The sequence below is a fragment of the Pollicipes pollicipes genome, unplaced genomic scaffold (assembly GCF_011947565.3).
Source record: "Pollicipes pollicipes isolate AB1234 unplaced genomic scaffold, Ppol_2.1 Scaffold_6138;HRSCAF=7277_pilon_pilon_pilon, whole genome shotgun sequence".
NCBI lineage: Eukaryota > Metazoa > Arthropoda > Thecostraca > Pollicipedomorpha > Pollicipedidae > Pollicipes > Pollicipes pollicipes.
This window is the reverse complement of record NW_023596818.1, coordinates 36,984,905-37,004,074: the sequence shown is the minus strand read 5'-3', so window position 1 is coordinate 37,004,074 and position 19,170 is coordinate 36,984,905. Positions and strand designations below refer to the sequence as shown.

Here is a 19,170-nt window from a genome sequence, read left to right as displayed (position 1 = left end):
CCACAGGGTTGGACCCTGAATCCTAGATCTAACTAGATCTGACTAGATCCGATAGTAATCTGGTGGCGAATCCGTCACGCGTCACGGTCGGTAAGCCTCCACCACAGGGTTGGACCCTGAATCCTAGATCTAACTAGATCTGACTAGATCCGATAGTAATCTGGTGGCGAATCCGTCACGCGTCACGGTCGGTAAGCCTCCACCACAGGGTTGGACCCTGAATCCTAGATCTAACTAGATCTGACTAGATCCGATAGTAATCTGGTGGCGAATCCGTCACGCGTCACGGTCGGTAAGCCTCCGCCACAGGGTTGGACCCTGAATCCTAGATCTAACTAGATCTGACTAGATCCGATAGTAATCTGGTGGCGAATCCGTCACGCGTCACGGTCGGTAAGCCTCCACCACAGGGTTGGACCCTGAATCCTAGATCTAACTAGATCTGACTAGATCCGATAGTAATCTGGTGGCGAATCCGTCACGCGTCACGGTCGGTAAGCCTCCACCACAGGGTTGGACCCTGAATCCTAGATCTAACTAGATCTGACTAGATCCGATAGTAATCTGGTGGCGAATCCGTCACGCGTCACGGTCGGTAAGCCTCCGCCACAGGGTTGGACCCTGAATCCTAGATCTAACTAGATCTGACTAGATCCGATAGTAATCTGGTGGCGAATCTGTCACGCGTCACGATCGGTAAGCCTCCGGTACAGGGTTGTAGTTATGCGAAGGGGCTGGGAGGGGGGTAGCGGGGAAAGCCTATCACTGAATGCACTAAAAGCAGGCTTCTCTCTGAATTTGACTCACTTTCCTCTCCACAGTATGAAGTTTGAGTGCCCCAACTGACAAGGAAACTGGCCCTGCTCTTATACGTTATCTTGCTCTGTCTCGGTGGAATACGCTGCTAAGCATCATTACCATTTTGTTTGCCGTCGCCCGTCAAAACTACGTTTCGGTAATCGACGTAGGGTCGATGCTATTCGGCTTTGCACCTTGTTGGACGTGCACGGCTTCGGAATTAAAGAGCCAGTTGGTTAATGTGCGCAACAATCGAAGGCTTCCAAAGAAACCCCCGGCTGGAAGCCACAAGACGGGGTGCAGGCTGCAACGCAGCACTCGCGTTAGGCATGCTCCACATGGCTCATGTTGTTTCTTGGTCATTGTCGTATGATTACCACTATCGGTTTATTCGGCTGGTGTCGATCGGCAGGTTTTCGTATCTGTTCCATGGAATATTCATGTCGGAGTTGAAGTTGCGTTCCAAAGAACTTTTAAACAGCTCTTTGGAACGTAAAAGGCTAATAACTTGGTCACGTTTTTGGTTTTTACATTTGCCCGGGTTTGCTTTCATTTTCCAATATGACATGACAAAATGACGCAACTTGCTGCAGTCCGTAGAGTAGAACTTGAACCATGGAATGGTGACAAATGCTCAGAAATTGAAAAAAACTTGACCAGTATCAGCAAGACAAAATAATCACATACTCAAAAACGTGCAGCATGCGCGAAAGCAGAAGATGTCCAAATGAATACGGTACGACCACGGCACTTTAAACGTGTAGCTTTCCCAGTCAACTGCACTCAACTGAACATTGCATCGCAATTTCAATTTTCTTCGTCCCTTTTTCCTGGCAAACAATGGGTAGAAATGCACTATGCGATTAGCATGCTATTGAGCTCCCAGCCCTGGCGGACAAACCTACTGTTTGGGAGCCATATGAAACATTGGGGGCCAGTAGTTCACCCAAAAGAAAACAAATCAACATCTGTGAAATAGCCTAGAAGAGTCCACGAGCCTGCAGGTCCTAGACCCCCCCCCCCCCCATATACTTTCGGGAGGCAGTCTCCTGGCGATGTCTCTTTCACACAAACTCCAAATCATCATCAGTAGCTTTAGCTGCACCGGTCATAAATTATGCTCGTAACAAGAAAATCCCAAAGGTGACATAAACTTCAGCATATTTTACTGCCATCGGCGTGATCAACGTTGATTACAAACTGCTGCAAAAGGTGAACTTCAAGGAATTTTGACAGTAGTTCAATGTTGTATATTGCACGGATCCCAAAACGACGCAGCAGCGACATAAGAAGCGAGGGGACATTTGCAGGAGGGAGCAAGGGCTCCTCCTGTATCAGCGTATCAGGCGCGTGGTCGGGCAGGTATGCGGTTATCCGGAGGTGTGTTTGAGTGCTCAGATCGCTGTTGTGAACAAATGAAACGTGTTTTAATACAACCCAAACATGGTAGTTACATTGACTTGTGAAACTTGTCAAAAGCAAGTGGTGAGCCAGTCGGGCCGCACGGTTGCGTCTTCGGCCGCGCGTTCCGTCTCCCCTAGCTTCTGGTCGTCCAGTTTGTTCCTGCTCCCCACATGCGTTAAATATACTCTACCAATAAGCATCAGAGCCATTGCAGCTGTGCAAAATGGCTTCAATCAGAGTCTGATTTTAGACATTTTCTGATTGTTCATCTCCGATTCACAGATGAATAAACACCATGCATGTACACTGTTTGCTGCTAGTATATACATATATGCATACCATACAGGGTGCCAGTAGCATACCAGGCTCACTGCCAGTTTAGGGAACCAGAAGTACTGAGTCTGATTCAACCACATGATGCCTTCCGTCATTGGAAGGGTGGGAGGTATACATCAGCATGAAGTCTGAGCTTTTGAATATGTCATGACTCAATGTCATCATCATGGCTTGCAGGATATGATATTACACCATGGTTTACATGGTTCACATATGTGAACACATTCTGAATGCTTAAAATTATTTAGGCAGTGCTTATGCACTCTCTGCTTTTCATGCCCCTAGATTAGTGTATTGGACATGTGTGTTTTGCATGTAAATGAATATGTATTTAATATGAATATATATTTTTCATTTGTATGAATAAGTATACTGAAGCATTTATGTATCGTAGGTTATCTGCTGTGCACACTGCAAAAATACATGTTGTGCTGACCTGCTGTTCTGCAGAAAAGTGGCCATAACAGCACCAGTTTCAGTGCATGTATACTTTGAATCCAGCACTCAATGCTTGTGCAGTCACAACCAGCTTCAGTGCTTAGAGGGTTGATGTTTCAAGGAATTGTGATATTACCAAAGTAATATCAGGCAACTACATTCCATAGTGAGTTTTCACACTACAGAGACATGGAATTTCAGCACAGTTGGTCCTGGCTTGAGTGTAGGACACACAAGCACAAGGTTCAGCATACTGATGCTGGATGTGTGTCTGTCTGGTGCTTTTGATAGGCTTTTTCTGGTTGTACTGTTGTGGAACAGTCCTCAAATTCCAAAGAAAAATGAGCACTGGCCATAATCTGTATGTGATTGTTTTGCAGAATTTGTAAGCACATTGAGTGAAGTGCTGTGAACCAGCATGCTACAATCTTGTGATTCTTACAGCTAAGATTTGCACCCCAGCCTGCATCTAGTCAAAACACTTCTGTCATTAGTGAAAAATCCACTGCCAGCTGCTTTTTTGCAACAAAGTGATGTCCTTGAACTTGGAGCCATCCCCGAAGACCGAGCGCGCGAGAAATGAGACGAAGATGGCTTGTACGGATGATCAGTTTGTGCCGAACCACACACATACTTCGGCAACACGTTCTGAAGAAGAAGGTCGGCATACAGCTCCTTTGCCTCCGAGTAGCGTACCCGACTCGTGCGAAGCTGCCCAGCTGCCTGAAGCAGGTCCTGCTGCTTACACCCCCGCCACCGCGGACGGAACCCAGCTGACAGCAGCGCTGCGAGTGCTGCTGGAGCCTCTGGGCTTCGAGTGCCACCCGCTGCTGGTGGGCTGGTACAACGTACAGGTGTCAGCGCGCTTCTGGCTGCCGCAGCCGCCAGACACGCTGGCCGTGGTCGTTATGAGTGCACCGGCCATGTTCGAGCGCTGCTTCGTACCACACCTGCGGCGCGCCGGCCGGCAGCCCGGCGCGCGCCGCGACCCGCTCGACTCGTGCATGCGCGCCGTGCTGCGGCGGCGGCGCGGCGCGTGCATGCGGCGGCGCGCGTGCTGCACGACTTCGACATGGCGCCAGGCCGGCGGCCGCGCGTGCTGGTGCAGACGGCTGGCCACGTAAGTGGTGCCGTGCACTTGTACCGGCGCGCTGAGCTCGCCGACGACCCGTGGCCGGCCGAGACCAGCGTCTGCGGGTGCTGCTTGCACCCTCGTTATGGCGGCTGGTTCGCGCTGCGCGCGCTGGTGGTGATGGAGGGAGTGGAGGCGCCAGCACATGCCCCGCAAGACGCCGCCGTAAGTCCACTTCTGCGGGGCGGTTCGATGCGCTAAATCCGCGCCGTTTTTTCGCGCGTTTTGTTCGGCCGCGCTGGTTCTGCTGGACATGACTGGTGGCGTCTTCGGAAGCTACCAGATCATGTCGCCTCCTGACGCGCTGCCTAATCGCTTGTGACCACCTAGCATGCTTGCTGTCGTGCCAGGCCGACTGCGTGCCGACCTCGGGTCAGCGCCGTCAAGACGCTGGCTGCAGAGCTGTCTGTCCAGAAGGGAGATCCTGTACTGGCGGGCCTCCCTCATGTCCCGGCGTGACTGGAGACGCCTCTGCTGCGGGCAGGTCCCGGCCATCCGCGCCTCTTCCTTCAGGGAGATCCTGACCGTCCATGGCTCCTCCTTCAGGGAGATCCTGACGACGGACGCGCAGAAGCGCGAACTGCTCGAGCTCTTCAACTGGCATTGGCGCGACTGGCGCTACCGCGACGTGGGCGGCGCGGCGCGCGAGCGCTACTCGCCGCTGCAGCGCGAGTACTTCGGCACGCCGCCGGGACAGCGCGATGCTCTGGTGGAGCGCCTGCTGACCGATCCCCGCCCGCCGGCGGACGATGGCGGCGGGGACGCGGCGCTACTGGACCTGCTGGACGCCTAGCCGGCGGCGCTGAGCGGTCTGTCGTCCCGCTCGGATGCCCCGGCGGCGGACGGGCGCGGCGCTGTGTTCGCTGCTCCGTGGTTATGGGACCGTGCCCGCCATCGGTGGGCGGTATGTGTGCTGTGGCGGGCGAGGGCCGTCGGTTAGGCTGTCTGTGGCTCGCCAGCGGATGAGCTGGCGTCGTCTAGTCTGGGTGACGAGGTAGCTGACGGCCTGTTGACGGCGTGCTGTCGCGTTGCCATGGTGATAAGGCGTGTGTGCAGCTGCGTGTCGCCGATATATGAAGAACGGAATGTTCGTAAAGTGACGCGGGTAATAAGTGCAATAGTTTGGTAAGTCAGTCTCCTGTTCTTGTGTGGGAGCGATGCAGGTGTCCGATGTTTTTTTATAAAGCGTGTTTTCGTACAGGCTTATATTTTCAGCCCTGAACTCTACTCATATTTGCGCGCAGCGGGTGGTTCTGAGCCTTTTCAGTTCTTTGCGCTGATGTCTTTGGTGGGTCTTCAGCAGTGTACGATATGCAAAATGGTTCAGCAAAGTACTTACTCCCCAATAGCGCCCTATGCAATACTTCAACTGGTCATTTGCGGCTTTCCGTCTGCTATTTGGATGCCAAATGACCAGCGTTCGGCGTCCTCTGAGGGCTTGATCATCATCATCGTTTTGGGCTGCCTGTTTGGCAAGCCGCGTGTTTTGTGCTCTTACGTCGTGGGTGCCAGCATCAGTGACGTAGTCCTGTCTCCGTAGATTGCAGGTCGTGTGATAGTGATAGTCGCCTGTGATGATATTGAACCGAGGTGGTGGAAGCTGCACCGTACTGCGTGCTATCCACCATGCTCACGCCCGCACAGGCACTTCGTGCTGTGGCTGTGGTCCACGGAATGGAATACAAGACCCAGATACTCTACTTGTTTCCGTTTGGTTTTCGTCATGGACACTAGCAGACTGTTTAAGCATGGACGCGGCCGACGAAGGCACGCGCGCCCTCGTCCGCGCCGCCACCAGCGTAGGTAGAGGAGGCAGGTGGCGCTAGTAGCGGCTCAGTGTGCGACTGTTCCCGTTTTCAGAGCCGTCGCGGGGGTGCCGCCACGTTTGCTGCTGCGGCTGTTGGAGGCGGCACCTGCCCACTGAGCCGACGTCTGGCGACCGTCGGAGTCCGAGCCGGGTGCCAGAAGTCGCAGCAGGACGAGGAACGGCAGCGCCCAGCCGCCGGGCACGCCTGGACTGGACGCGAGGCGGGGCTTCGACCAGTGACGTCATGTCTCGGCCGGCCGTATCGCCCTGTGACGTCACGTCAGACCCGGCCTCGCCTCGCGACGTCACACTCGACCGGGCTCCGGGAGTCGGTGGCATGACACCCGATCCAGCCTCATCGTCCAGTGACGTCACACTCGACCCGGCCTCATCGTCCAGTGACGTTACACTCGACCCGGCCTCATCGTCCGGTGACGTCAGACTCGATCCAGCCGCATCTTCTTGTGACGTTGCACTCGACCCGGCCTCGTCTGCCGGTGACGTCACGGGGTCCGACCCGGCGCCGTTCGTGGCGCCAGAAAGCTTCGCCGACGCGCTGGCGGCCGCGTGTTACGCGCAGCTGGCGCGGCTGGGGCGGCGCGGCCGGCCGGCGCCGCGCCACTGGACGCCGCTGGCCGGCGTGGCGCTCTCCGAGCCGCCGCACCGCGCCTGCCGCGTGGTGGCGCTGGGCACCGGCAGCAAGTGCCTGGGTGGCGGCCAGCGCTGCGCCGCCGGTCGCACCGTCTCCGACTCTCACGCCGAAGCTGTGGCGCGCCGCGCCTTCCAGCGCTTCCTGTTGGCCGAGCTGCGTCGCCTGTACGCCGGCGAGGAGTGCTGCCTGCGCCGCGTCGTCGCCGGCGGCGGCGCCGAGCTACGGGCCGGTGTGCGCGTACACTTCTTCGCCAGCCACACGCCTTGCGGCGACTGCTCCATCTTCCCTCGTGCGCCAGACGCCGATGCCGGACCGCCAGCGAAGCGGGCCCGCGTGGACGGCGACGCGCCAGACGCCCACCGGAAGGGCGCGGAGCCGGCCGACGGTGACGCGCCTGACATCTACCGGACGGGCGCGAAGCCGGTGGCCGGCGAGCGGGCCGACCCGCGCAAGCCTGGCGCCGGCTACCACGTGACGGGCGTGCTGCGCACCAAGCCGGGCCGCGGCGAGCCGACGCTCTCGATGTCGTGCAGTGACAAGCTGGCCAAGTGGCTGCTGGTGGGCGTGCAGGGCGCGCTGCTCAGCTGCCTGCTGCCGTGGCCGGTGCCGCTCAGCTCGGTGGTGATCGGCCGGTGTCCGTACAGCGCGGCGGCCATGCGCCGCGCGCTGGTGGAGCGGACGGCGCTGCGACTGGCGCCGCTGATCGCGCAGAGCCGGCTCGAGTTTGAGTTCGGCAAGGCGGCCGTGATGCATCGCGCTGGCGAGGAAAGCACTGATCGCCCCCGGCGGGAGGGGGAGGACGCGAACCGGGGCGTGGAGGAGGAGGGCAGCGCTTCCAGGGTTGTACCATCGCCCTGCAGCGTGGCCTGGAGCCTGGGCTGTTCGCGCGAGCTCGAGGTGTTTGCGGATGGCGTACGGCAGGGCGTCACGAAGAAGGCCCGCGGGACGGCGGCGGCGCGTGTCGCCATCTGTCGACGCGACATGATGCAGGAGTTTGTTCAACTGTTGAAAGATGTCGGTCCCGAACAGCTGCCGACCGAGATGCGCCTGTCAGTTGATGGAGTGGAACGCTTGTCTTACAAGCAGATGAAGGGTCTGGCCAAGTGTTACGGAGAGCGATGGCGACGGGTGAAGGAGGATATCTTCCCAAACTGGGTGGAGAAGCCTGTGCATTTAACGGACTTTACCTTGGCTGACAGCTAACGTGAACATAGAATACAAAGATCGATAGAGTGCAGTCTCCGCCACCCGCTGTTCTTTCCTCCTTCTTGCTTCACCCTGAATCCTCGCGACATCCCATTCGTCCGGGAAAGGCCACACGCACCTCCCGTTAGTATGCCCACGTGTCGCGTGGTGAAGTCCCATCGGAACGGCAAGCACGAACCCCAAATGGGGGTCCCCGTGCGGGGTTATTTTCGGCGAGTGGACGTAGTTGACGTAGTTGAATAGACGTAGGTGCGTGTAGTTTTGCCACGCTGTTATCTTTTTACTCTTGTCCATCCCATAGCCCGAAACTGCATGACTACCGAAAGGAGCCTCATCCAAAGAGCCAATCAGCATCTGTTGACGCCTCAAATGCACGATCCAAACCATGCTGTTTAGTTGCGTTAGGTCACAACCGGCATAAAATCGCTTAATTTTTGGGAAGCAATATTTTTGCTCGAAAGTAACCTGTGTTTGGCGGAGGTTTGATGCACACTGAACTCGCGGGATTTGGGAGAAGCGGACACCGGCACAGTTTTCACTTTCAATTGCACAGCACTTGGCGGCAGCAACGTATGCCCCGTTCCGCCGTGACAGTCCTGGAACGCAGACGCATGCACCACCAAGCGCCAGTTTCACATCTGCCGGCCTCCCCACGGACACGGACGCACGAGTAACCACCCCAAAACGGCGTTACAACCGTGCGTTGGTCAGCGCCCGGAAACGCAATGAGGGTGCTCGCCATCCGTCTGCCGATCACCCTGACAGCTCCTCTGTGGCTGCAGCTGCCAGTGCTGTCCTTCACTGGCCACCCTGGCAGCTCCCCTGTGGCCGCAGCTGCCAGTGCCGTACTTCACTGTCCACCCCGGCAGCTCCTCTGTGCCTGCAGTTGCCAGTGCTGTCCTTCACTGGCCACCCTGGCAGCTCCTCTGTGGCTGCAGCTGCCAGCGCTGTCCTTCACTGGCCACCCTGGCAGGTCCTCTGCGTCTGGAGGGCCGGTCCCGCCCCGCGCGCCACATCGCGTGCGGCACACCGGCCGATCAGCCGGCGGGCAGTCGGCTGTTCCCGTCGCGTGCGATCGGGCGCCGTCGGGCTGGTCCGAGGCGCCGGCGGGCCCGGTCCCCCGCTGCAGCCCCGTCCTCCAGCACTTAAGGTTGCACAGACAGAGCCCCGCCGAGAGTTCACGTACCGGGCCGACCATTTGGGCGCGATGGCCTATGCCAGGTGCGAGAACTGCCCGAACAGAAGACACAGTCACCTCTCCTAGACCTGGCCTTCTTTGGTTCTATGGCTAGCAGCCCCAACGCGCGTGGAATATGCGTCGAAGAAAGGCATGATGACGGCATTCGTGAGATCAGAGTCCTCTCGCCTTCTGCCACACGAGACGCTCGAATACATCCCGTCGGACGGACGTTTATTCAGCGAGAGGACCACGTGACGGCGAGGCTGTGACGCAGGCGGGGGAGACGCCTGCTGACGCCGTCCCCCTGCCCCGGGCGCCTGGGGCGTCCCGGTACTTCCCACCCGGCCGGGCGCCAGCAGCGCACGCCAACAGCCGGCGAGCGCGCCGTCTCTGCAGGCGCCAGCGGGGCCACCGGCCGCGGCCCGAGCGCCAGTCCGCTCTCGCGACGGTACAAAAGTACAAACGAGGAGAGGACCACGCCACGGCGGCCGGCGTTTGTACTACAGGCTCGCCCGCATCCCAACAGGTGGCAGGGCCACGGCGGCCGCCGCCGCGACGAGCTTTAAACGACTAGCGACGGTAAGTAGAGATGTGCATACGGAGGCGCGCTTTTCACACACTTCTATGGCATGATCGAAATCGGTAAGCATTGCACGTATGTTTGTTCCGCGAATACTCTGAGCGCGCTCCAGCCTCGACCGCGCGTGTCGCCCGAACCGCCGGCACAACAGGCAGATGTTGAACACATCCTCTCAGCGCTGAACACGCTCAGTCACAGCGTATGGACGGCTTGCAAAATACCGCAGCCATAAGGCAGTGGTTGCAGGTGCTGCTGGCAGGCGTCTGAGATCCCCGAGCGGAGCGTGCGGCACCCCACGAGCCTCGCTAACTCCCCACTACGTGCAATCCAGCTGCCCTGACTGTGGGCTATTCCCGTCGGAGAACGTCTCTGGCTAGGTTTCAGCTGGACGGACCATGACTAGGATGACTAGAATGACTAGAATGCAATCGAGTGAGAACAGTAGCAATCTGAAGAGTCTGACCCCCGGGCGGCTCACTCACTATCACCAAATGCGCTCCATCATGGCGTCACATTCGCTCCGCTGTCCCTCCCAACCAGCACAGATCGGCAGCGCTTCCGTCTTTGGCGGCGAGCCTGCGCGCTCCTTCGCGTGACGTCATCGCCCACCCCCGCCGCATCACTGTTGACCGCAGGCAGGCACTGACAGCAGCCTGACCACGGCGCCTGGACCTGCTGCCGGCAGGCTGGCGCTGGCGCCCGCCTACTCCGCCTGGCCGGCGGCGGCTCGCAGCGCCTGCAGCGCCTGCACACTGACGGTCACGTGACCGGCCGGCTCCCCGGCCAGCGAGCTGAGCGGCAGCCGACTCTCCTTCAGGTCACGGCCCGAGGTCAGCAGCTCGGGCAGGCTCAGGTGGGCGTGCCTGCCGGCCATGGGTCAGGTCAGGTCACGGCCCGAGGTCAGCAGCTCGGGCAGGCTCAGGTGGGCGTGCCTGCCGGCCATGGGTCAGGTCAGGCACGGCCCGAGGTCAGCAGCTCGGGCAGGCTCAGGTGGGCGTATCTGCCGGCCATGGGTCAGGTCAGGCACGGCCCGAGGTCAGCAGCTCGGGCAGGCTCAGGTGGGCGTGCCTGCCGGCCATGGGTCAGGTCAGGTCACGGCCCAAGGTCAGCAGCTCGGGCAGGCTCAGGCGGGCGTGCCTGCCGGCCATGGGTCAGGTCAGGTCACGGCCCAAGGTCAGCAGCTCGGGTAGGCTCAGGTGGGCGTACCTCCCGGTCACAAGTCCGGTCGGGTCACGACCCCCGTCAGCGGGTCAGGTCGGCTGAGATGGGCGTACCTGTGGTCACGGGCCTCAGGGCCAGACCAGGCCAGGCACGGCAGGCTTGTCACCCATGTTACACATCACGCAGCTCAGGCAGCGGCACACGAACGTATACACACGATGGCACACCCGGCCACAGATGATGATGATGATTGGAGTTTTACGGCTGACCACACATGAAACCCGGCCTCCGCCGGACCTTGACGAACGCTCAGGTCACCACGGCCTTTCCCAGCAGCAGCACCGCCGGCGACGCCTGCCGGCTCGGGCCGACCCAGGCGACGCCGGGCGCCTCGGCAGCGCCGGTGGCCAGCCTCACCCGACGTCGGTACACTCGGCGGACTCGTCGGCCGAGTCGGGCGGCTCGGCCACCACGGTGAAGGTGACGAGGCCGCCGTGGTCGGCGCCACGCCGCAGCTGGCGTGCCAGCAGACGGCGCCGCTCCCGGTGCTCCAGACCGCCCACCGTGATTACTGCCGGTGAGCGCCGCCGCCCGTCACACCCGGCCCGCCGGTGACGGCCAGCGGGCCGCGCGCCGGCAGCGTGCGTCATTGGATACAGTCCGTCGGACAAGCACCACGCTGCCGACCGCGCCGACCGCGGGCCGTTTACCGGCACGTCCGGCCGGTGTCCTCTCACCACACGAGGCAACACGAGTGAGGCAGCGCCCGGTGACAGTCACGACGGGCGTGGCGCGAGCAAGCAGTCCTAGAGACCGGCACCAAGGCCACCTGCGCCGGCGCCGCACGCAGCCGGCCGGCCGGCTCACCCTTCCGGAAGTTGAAGTGCAGCGGCTGGCTGGGCTCCCCGAGCGGCAGCGAGACCGGCGTCTCCAGCTGCTCGGCCGGCACGTCCAGGAAGCGGTACTCGACGAAGAGGCGCGGCCGCTCGCCAGCCTTCGGCTCCGGCAGCTCGGCGTCCGGTCGCAGCGTCACCGAGTGCACCGTGATGGTGACCGTGTCGGCGGCCGCCGGCTGCCGACAGGGACGGCGACGGTCAGCGGACAGCCCGAGGCACGGAGGCGAGGCCGCGACGAGCCGGCCACACACTGACGGCACCAACGCGCGCCGCTCCTGTCGTCAGTACGCTTCCCATCAATGCCTCTCGAGTTGCTCCCCGCCGCATACTCACCCTCCCCTTTCCGCACCTCCGCTGCTTTGGATGCCTCAGTCGTTAAGCGCATGTTCCTCAAGTGCGTCCCGCCCGTTTTCTCTTGCTCACCGCCCCTGTCCGACCATCCCTGACGAGCCGCTGGCCAGGCCGCTGCTCACCTGTGCGGCGTGCGTCCGGTGCAGCACCACGCCGTCGCTGTCGGTGCCAGTGCCGGTGCTGGGCGAGCTCTGCGCCGACAGCCGGCGGTGAACGTCAGCCGCGATTCGCAGAGGGCGCGGCTCGGCCGCCGCCGCCGGCGCCGCCCGCTCAGACCCGGCGTCCGTGCCGCCGTCCGACAGGCCGTCGGAGCCGGCGCCGCCGCCCCAGGCCGGCGCGCTGTGCACCTCGGCCGGCAGGGGCGGCGAGCGGCCGGCGGTCAGCGGCGAACGGCACGCCGGCGCCGCCGCCTCGTCTGACGTCGAGCCGGGCCCCTCCTCGCTGAGCGAGGAGCCGCCCACTGCGGCGCGCACCGGCTGAGTGTCAGCACGCGGGGGCGAGACAGGGTAGCCTAGGCACGGCACGGCACCACCGGCAGAGGGAGTGACACGCCAGCGAACGGTCTGCACTGGAAATACGGGGGTCTACAACGTACGTGTACATCACTGATACTATCTGGATATTTGGCCACTGCTTCTGCGAGCCCATACATCGCGCATTCCCAGCCCAGTGCACCTCGGCGTTGGGAGGCCCAAACCAAGCTCAGCCAAAAACGCCAAAGGCAGCCGCACCTCCGTCTTGCACCGCTTGGTCCTTCCCTCCGCTGTCTCACTCCACCGCCCCAGCCACTCACCCTGCACCTGATAGCCTTTGACCGGCGGCGGCGGCCGGTCGCCACCCGACATGACCGTCTTCTCGGGGCCCGCCGCCGCCTCCTGCTCCTCCACGCTGCTGGCGTCGCTGGCTGACGACTCCGTGTACGTGGCGTAGCCGGAGTGGCGCGGTGGCGGCGGCGGCGCCGTCTCGCCGCTTCGCTCCTGCTTGGCTGTCGGCCGCGGCCCGGAACGCACCCGCGCCGGCTCCACCACCCGCGCCCGCGGCGCCGGCTTCACGCCCTCGCCGTCCCGGCGCGGCAGCGGCGCGGCGGCGGGGCTCCGCCCCGGCGCCGCCCGGCGGGACGGCTCGGGCACGGCCCTCGGTCCGCTGTCCCCCCGCCGTCGCGCCGGCCGGCCCGTGGGCGTGACGGCAGCGGCGGGGGAGGAGGGCACGGCGTCGCCGCGGCCGCCGCGGGCCGGCGGCTGGCTGCGCGCGGCGGGCCGTGGTGGCGCGCGGCCCACGTCTGCCTCGCTGCGTACCCGGCCAGCCGGCAGACGGCGCGCCGGCCGCCGCTGTGGGGTGCGCTCCTGACTCAGTCGGCTCCGAGTCGGAGACGGCGCCCGGCGGCGACGTGTCGGCCGACGGGCGGCGACCCGAGCTGCTCGTGCCGGTGCCGCCGCCGGCGGCAGCAGCAGCGGCAGCGGCGGCGGCGGCGGTGGTGGGAGCGGAGGCGGGGGGCGCGCGCGCCGCCAGCCGCCGCCGCACCGGTGTGGAGACGGCGGCCGGGCCTCGGCCGGCCTTAGCCGCCGGCGCCGGCTCACAGATATCCGGGGAGCCGGCCACGATCGTCTGATCACCGGCGCCGTCCCCGCCGCGGCCGGCGTCACCGTCCTGCCGAACAGCCAGGTCGGCTCAGCTGGCAGTGAATAAGCACATCAAATGCAATAAGTTTGTACGCTTTTGCTGTGTTTGGCTTAAACTATGGGCCCTTTATTGATAAATAACGTCTCCAGGTGTCAGTTATGACACAAGCTTGCTATATTTGCAACTATTTGGAACAACTCCATAAAAATGCACAACGGTCCGTTCGTTGCAGCAAGGTCTGCCCTATTCACAGATCCAATCGTATCCCTCCTCTCCCCCAGGCAGGCTGTGATAACCAAGCCCGCCCTCTCCCGGGAGCCCACCGCCGCCGCCGCAGAGCTCCGGGCCCCTCCGAGCCGCGCCGGTGAGCGTACCATGCGACGAGCGTCGTCAGCCGGCGGCGCCCGCTGCAGGAACTCCTGGAGCGGACCGTCGGCGCGGAACCAGTACACCAGCGTGCCCAGGCCGGCCAGCTCGGCCGTGCCGTGCAGCCTGCGGCCGGGGCGAGGGCGGGGGGAGGTCACGCGGGACTCCGCCGCCGCCGGCAGCTCGAGACCGCGGCGGCACCGCGTCCCTCACCGACCACGCGCGCGGATACAGACAAGCTGAACCAGTGTGCGGCCGGCAGACAGCGCCCAAAGATCCTGTGACCACCCCTACTGCTTAACGTCACTGCGTGTGTGCCCGACAGGCCTCTTTGGACACGTTCACCAAGCAGAGCAGCTGCTATCCTGGATGATGTTAATTCTCCGCGGCTTGGTGACGATCAGACGCGAACGGTGCTCATGACAAGCTTTGAGAGGCACTTTACATTGCGAGAACGCTGCTGATACCTACATTTGAGCATTCACCAGTCACACACAAAGACGCGTCATAAGTAAGGCAAAGCGCGTGTGGTATGTTACATAGGGCAACAATACATATCCCGGGGCAGCTGGGGGGCGGAAGGCGTGAGCGCCACCCACCTGTTGCTGGGGTACTGGAGGATCTCTCGGCAGCTGAGGGCGGCCGTGCCCAGCTGGCGGCAGTCGGCCTCGCCTTCCGTGCGGTGCACCTCCAGCGTCACGTGCTCCTGCAGCACGGCACAGTCTCAGCGGCCGCCGGCTGGCGACCGGCCGGTGGCGCGCACACCGCCGCTGACACGGGCGCCTCGGCCAGACAGGGCGCCCCGTCTGGAAACGGGCATCTCGGCCGGACACGGGCGCATCGGCCATACACAGGCGTGCCGGCCGGACACGGGCGCCTCGGCTAGACAGGGCGCCCCGTCTGGAAAGGGGCGCCTCGGCCGGACACGGGCGCCTCGACCAGACACGGGGTGTCCCGGCCGCACACGGGCCCCTCGGCCGGACACGAGCGCCTCGACCGGACACGGGGGTGTCCCGGCCGGTCACCGGCGCCTCGGCCGGACACGGGCACCTCGGCCGGACACGGGCGTCCCAGCCGGACATGGGTGTCCCGGTCGGACATGCACGCCGTGACCAGCATCTCGACACGCTGCCGCACCGCCACAAACCCAGACAGGCTGACAAACGGAGGCGGCGCTGCGCTGAATGCGCCGCCCGGCGCCGTCAGCCATCGCCACTGTCCAGTGCCGCCACACCATGTCGCTCTACAGATCAATTCGTGGGAGAGGGGCGGGGGCCCCGCGAGCGGGCGGTCCAGCTGAGAGAACTATGAATCCGCCCGGAGCTACAGCGCGCAGAAAAGAACGCGGCACATGGGGCTGCCTGGCTGGATCCGGTGCGGGGTTCCCGGACGGCATACAGGGGCGTTGACCGCCCAGCCTGGCAGCCACCACCAGGACCGCTGCCGCCGCCGGACGGGGACGGGGAAGGGGAGGGGGCGGCTGCACTCGGCACACTCACGTTGGCCAGATACTGGATCAGGGCACGGTCCACGAACAGCTTGTATAGCGAAGAACAGTCGAAGTTCAGGTCTCCTCTCATCACAGGTGTGTAATGAATGTCCTGCGAATATACAACTTACTTTCAACAGTGCATCACGTTTATCTAAGTTGTAAACATGTGTATATTCATAGTTTGATGCTACATCACCTAAACCATTCAATACACCACCACATTAACCACTTTAATACTTGATTACTGGACACTTAATATCAAATCACGTTAATAGGCAACGCTGGTCGGCTCTAACACACCACCCTGATGTGTACAGACGAACGGTATCGCCTGAATTTTGAATGTAAAAACTGACTTAACGACACACGGATCTCCGCAATCCCTCCATGTGCAAAGGGAGGGTCACAAGGCCCGATGGAACTGCGTCACAGCACGGAATCTCAAGGCACGTAGTGCTTAACGCGACTCCCTCCAACCAACGCCATCGAACCCCCGGCGAACATTGAACCCCACTTTGCCACGTCTACATACACCGATCCAACAGGTGGCCTTTTGAACGAGTGCACTTACTTCAAAGCCACTTCCGACGCAAGATCTAGACACAACCACCTATAGGTATAACCAATAGACGTAACCATCTAGGCCGTGGGCGTAGGACCCCCAACCCCATCCCCAGAATCCTCCTGCCATGCCGGCATCCCAGCCTGAGATCCATACCACAAGCCCCCGGGAACAACGCGCGCCACCCGATGCCAACCCTCCCTCAAGCCCCAAGCCAGTCGCCCAGCTGTGCGTCCAGCACATCTGCAGCTGCAGGCCCCCTCCCTCCCACACCCCATGGATCTCGTCGCTGAGCGCCCCCCCCCCCATCCCCCTCTCAGCCCTCTATATTGCGCGCACCTGGTTGTAGAACATCCAGGTGAGGAAGACGCCAGCTTCTCCGAGCTGACGGCGCGCCTCAGCCGTCAGCGTCAGCAGCTGTACGTGCAGCTCGAACAGGCAGCAGCCCGGCTCCAGCTGCATGGAGGCGTCGAGCGCGGCCGGCCGCGGCGCGCCGCCGCCCGGCGTCCGGTACGCCACCTCCCGCAGCTGCCAGCACAGGAGGCGCCGGTCGGATGGTGGTCGGGAGAGGCTCGGGCGGTGGTCTGGAGAGGCTCGGGCGGTGGTCGGGGGAGGCTCGGGCGGTGGTCGGGAGTGGCTCGGGCGGTGGTCGGGAGAGGCTCGGGCGGTTGTCGGGAGAGGCTCGGGCGGTGGTCGGGAGAGGCTCGGGCGGTGGTCTGGAGAGGCTCGGGCGGTGGTCGGGGGAGGCTCGGGCTGTGGTCGGGAGAGGCTCGGGCGGTGGTCGGGAGAGGCTCGGGCGGTGGTCGGGAAAGGCTCGGGCGGTGGTCGGGGGGGGGGGGGGGGGGCTCGGGCGGTGGTCGGGAGAGGCTCGGGCGGTGGTCGGGAGAGGCTCGGCGGCGGTCGGCGTGGCTCGGGAGGGCGGCAGACGCGCACCCCAGACACGGATCATGGACCATGACAATGGCGACCATCAAGGTGGCGGCTACCCCCCTCCCCCTCCCCCAGCGTTGCCCCCGGGGAGGGCAACGCTGGGCTGGACAAAGCCCACCCGCCAACACGGCGTCTTTGTGTAGAACAGCAGCCGAACAGATTCCAAGACTTACGGTTTACTGGTGGCACTCCCATCGCTGACCCCCGTCCCCTCATAGCACTTCACATCGTGCGCATCTGGTGGTTTCACAGCCACCTCAGATGTCTCTTTTGCGCATGCTGATGTCAGATGTCACATGTCTGCTTTGCGAATGCTAATACCGTAGCTCAATACAATATGGCAAACAGATGACTCACCGAGCGCCTTAAATTATCGCCATCCTCTGAGCCTACGAAAAATTGCTTATTACTTCTGAGCCATGAAACTTTACATCGTAATGCTCCATGCTGCTTGCCACACACCAGCCTATAGACCCTCAAACCCGCCCACCCTCCCCTCAAACAATGACGCATCTCCGAACTCCGTGCAGTCCCCCACCGTCCCTGCCCCGTCCTCGACGTCCGACCACGGCGGCCGGGAGCGTGCGGTGGCCGTACCTTGTTCTCGAGCTGCAGGAGACGGCCGGTGCGTGCCTCCAGCGCCGCTCGCAGCTCGGCCTCGGTTTTGTCGCGCGCCCGGCCCAGCTCGGTCAGCCGGCGCGACAGCAGAGACACCTGCCGGACGGCGGGGGAAGGTCGGCGGAGCCGGACCGGGCCGGAGCACCGCCGGTGACCGGCGACACAGCACGGACGCACAGGGGCAGCGCCTGCATGACGGCTTCATACGGAGACACGTCTACATCAGCCTTGCGTCCGTCCAAATAAATGCCGCAAAAATACGAATAGAACACAGTATTGGCAATCCGTCAGCATGGTTCGTGCATCACTCGTGCAGGCGTACAGGTCGCAACCTGATATTTAGTTTCACAAAGCAGATTTTGCATAAGTTGTTCAGTTCATTAGCGAGGAACATGATTCACATAGATAAAACAGTAGTAATCTCCAGGTCTCTGTCTTCAGGTCGACGGCACTCACCAGGCGCACTTACTGATGTAACGCTACTTAACGACTGCGTTGTAACGTTACTGTGGTCCGTCTCGCTCGATTAGAACCGCGCAGAAGGGCAAACTTTCAAATGAATGGAGTATTTACAGAAAAGCGAACAGGACCCTTGGGTAACTGATCCACAAGATCCAGGAGCGGCATAAAGACCGAGGTCAACTATGCACCGCACGTCGTCACCGCGCAAAACTCTGCCCGGCGTCTGACCTGCTGCTGCTCGACTGTGCTGGCCTGCTTCCGAATCGACCTGCTGCTGGGCGGTGTTGACCTGTTTCTACACTGACCTCCTGCTGCTGGGCGGTGTTGACCTGTTTCTGCACGTCCAGCAGGGTGCGTGTCTTCTCCAGCTCCTGGACCGTCTCCACGTACTGGCAGTGGAGTGCCGCCAGCTGTTTGGCCACCGACTCGCCGGTGTCGATCTACGGTCAGAGCGGCCCGGCACGGGTCACAGGTCGACCGATGCTGACCGCCCTCTGCCCCCTCTCCCCTCCCCTCCCCTCTCACACAACCAGCCGAACCGACCGTCCTCATCCTCCACATGCCTCCCAAGCACCAGCAGTTTTTACCACTCCTCGAAAGCCACGCGTCGCTCCCAGGCCCCACACTTCACACGGCACACAGCACCGCCACCTGACCCGCGATCCTGCGCCCTCGCTGGCTCGGTGCGCGTCGCCCCCAGGCCCCACACTTCACACGGCACACAACACCGCCACCTGACCCGCGATCCTGCGCCCTCGCTGGCTCGGTGCGCGTCGCTCCCAGGCCCCACACTTCACACGACACACAACACCGCCGCCTGACCTGCGGTCTCGCGCCCTCGCTGGCTCGGTGCGCACCGCTCCCAGACCCCGCGCTTCACACGACACACAACACCGCCGCCTGACCCGCGGTCTCGCGCCCTCGCTGGCCCGGTGCGCGTCGCTCCCAGACCCCGCGCTTCACACGACACACAACAGCGCCACCTGACCCGCGGTCTCGCGCCCTCGCTGGCCCGGTGCGCGTCGCAGCCCAGGCCGCAACGCTCAGCCCGGCGTCTGCTGCTGCAGGGGACAGAAGCCGTCGGCCGGCCACTGACCTTGCTCAGCAGCTCGGAGGTGGGCGTGTCGGGCGGGCGGCGCGGCGTCGGCGGGCCGCCCTCGGCCGGCGCGGCCGGCTCCG

At 62.4% G+C, this 19,170-nt stretch overlaps 3 protein-coding genes and 1 long non-coding RNA gene across 4 annotated transcripts; 2 read left to right on the top strand and 2 right to left on the bottom strand.

Annotated features, from left to right (window-relative positions):
- The first annotated feature begins 2,135 nt into the window (after positions 1 to 2,135).
- On the top strand, positions 2,136 to 5,559 carry LOC119106005 (cyanocobalamin reductase / alkylcobalamin dealkylase-like). Its single transcript, XM_037229600.1, is given in 5 exon segments — positions 2,136 to 2,160; positions 3,357 to 3,996; positions 3,999 to 4,248; positions 4,250 to 4,273; positions 4,655 to 5,559. Coding segments are annotated over 4 exon segments (951 nt in total). The 5' UTR covers positions 2,136 to 2,160; positions 3,357 to 3,566; the 3' UTR covers positions 4,902 to 5,559.
- A 1,026-nt stretch (positions 5,560 to 6,585) lies between these two features.
- On the top strand, positions 6,586 to 7,915 carry LOC119105640 (tRNA-specific adenosine deaminase 1-like; the record flags this gene model as incomplete). Its single annotated transcript, XM_037229099.1, has 1 exon — positions 6,586 to 7,915. A coding segment is annotated over one exon (1,185 nt), but the record flags the coding sequence as incomplete, so codon positions are not given.
- A 4,537-nt stretch (positions 7,916 to 12,452) lies between these two features.
- On the bottom strand, positions 12,453 to 16,443 carry LOC119105639 (uncharacterized). The gene is made up of 7 exons (XM_037229098.1): positions 16,321 to 16,443; positions 15,427 to 15,528; positions 14,527 to 14,633; positions 13,936 to 14,053; positions 13,519 to 13,588; positions 12,829 to 12,926; positions 12,453 to 12,509 (listed from the first exon to the last, which is right to left on the bottom strand). Exons 1-7 carry the CDS (start codon positions 16,441 to 16,443, stop codon positions 12,453 to 12,455), a joined length of 675 nt encoding a protein of 224 aa, XP_037084993.1.
- A 1,134-nt stretch (positions 16,444 to 17,577) lies between these two features.
- On the bottom strand, positions 17,578 to 19,139 carry LOC119105713 (uncharacterized). Its single transcript, XR_005095061.1, has 3 exons — positions 19,088 to 19,139; positions 18,297 to 18,431; positions 17,578 to 17,625 (listed from the first exon to the last, which is right to left on the bottom strand). It is a non-coding gene; the product is annotated as an uncharacterized LOC119105713 (long non-coding RNA).
- Between the last annotated feature and the right edge of the window lie 31 nt (positions 19,140 to 19,170).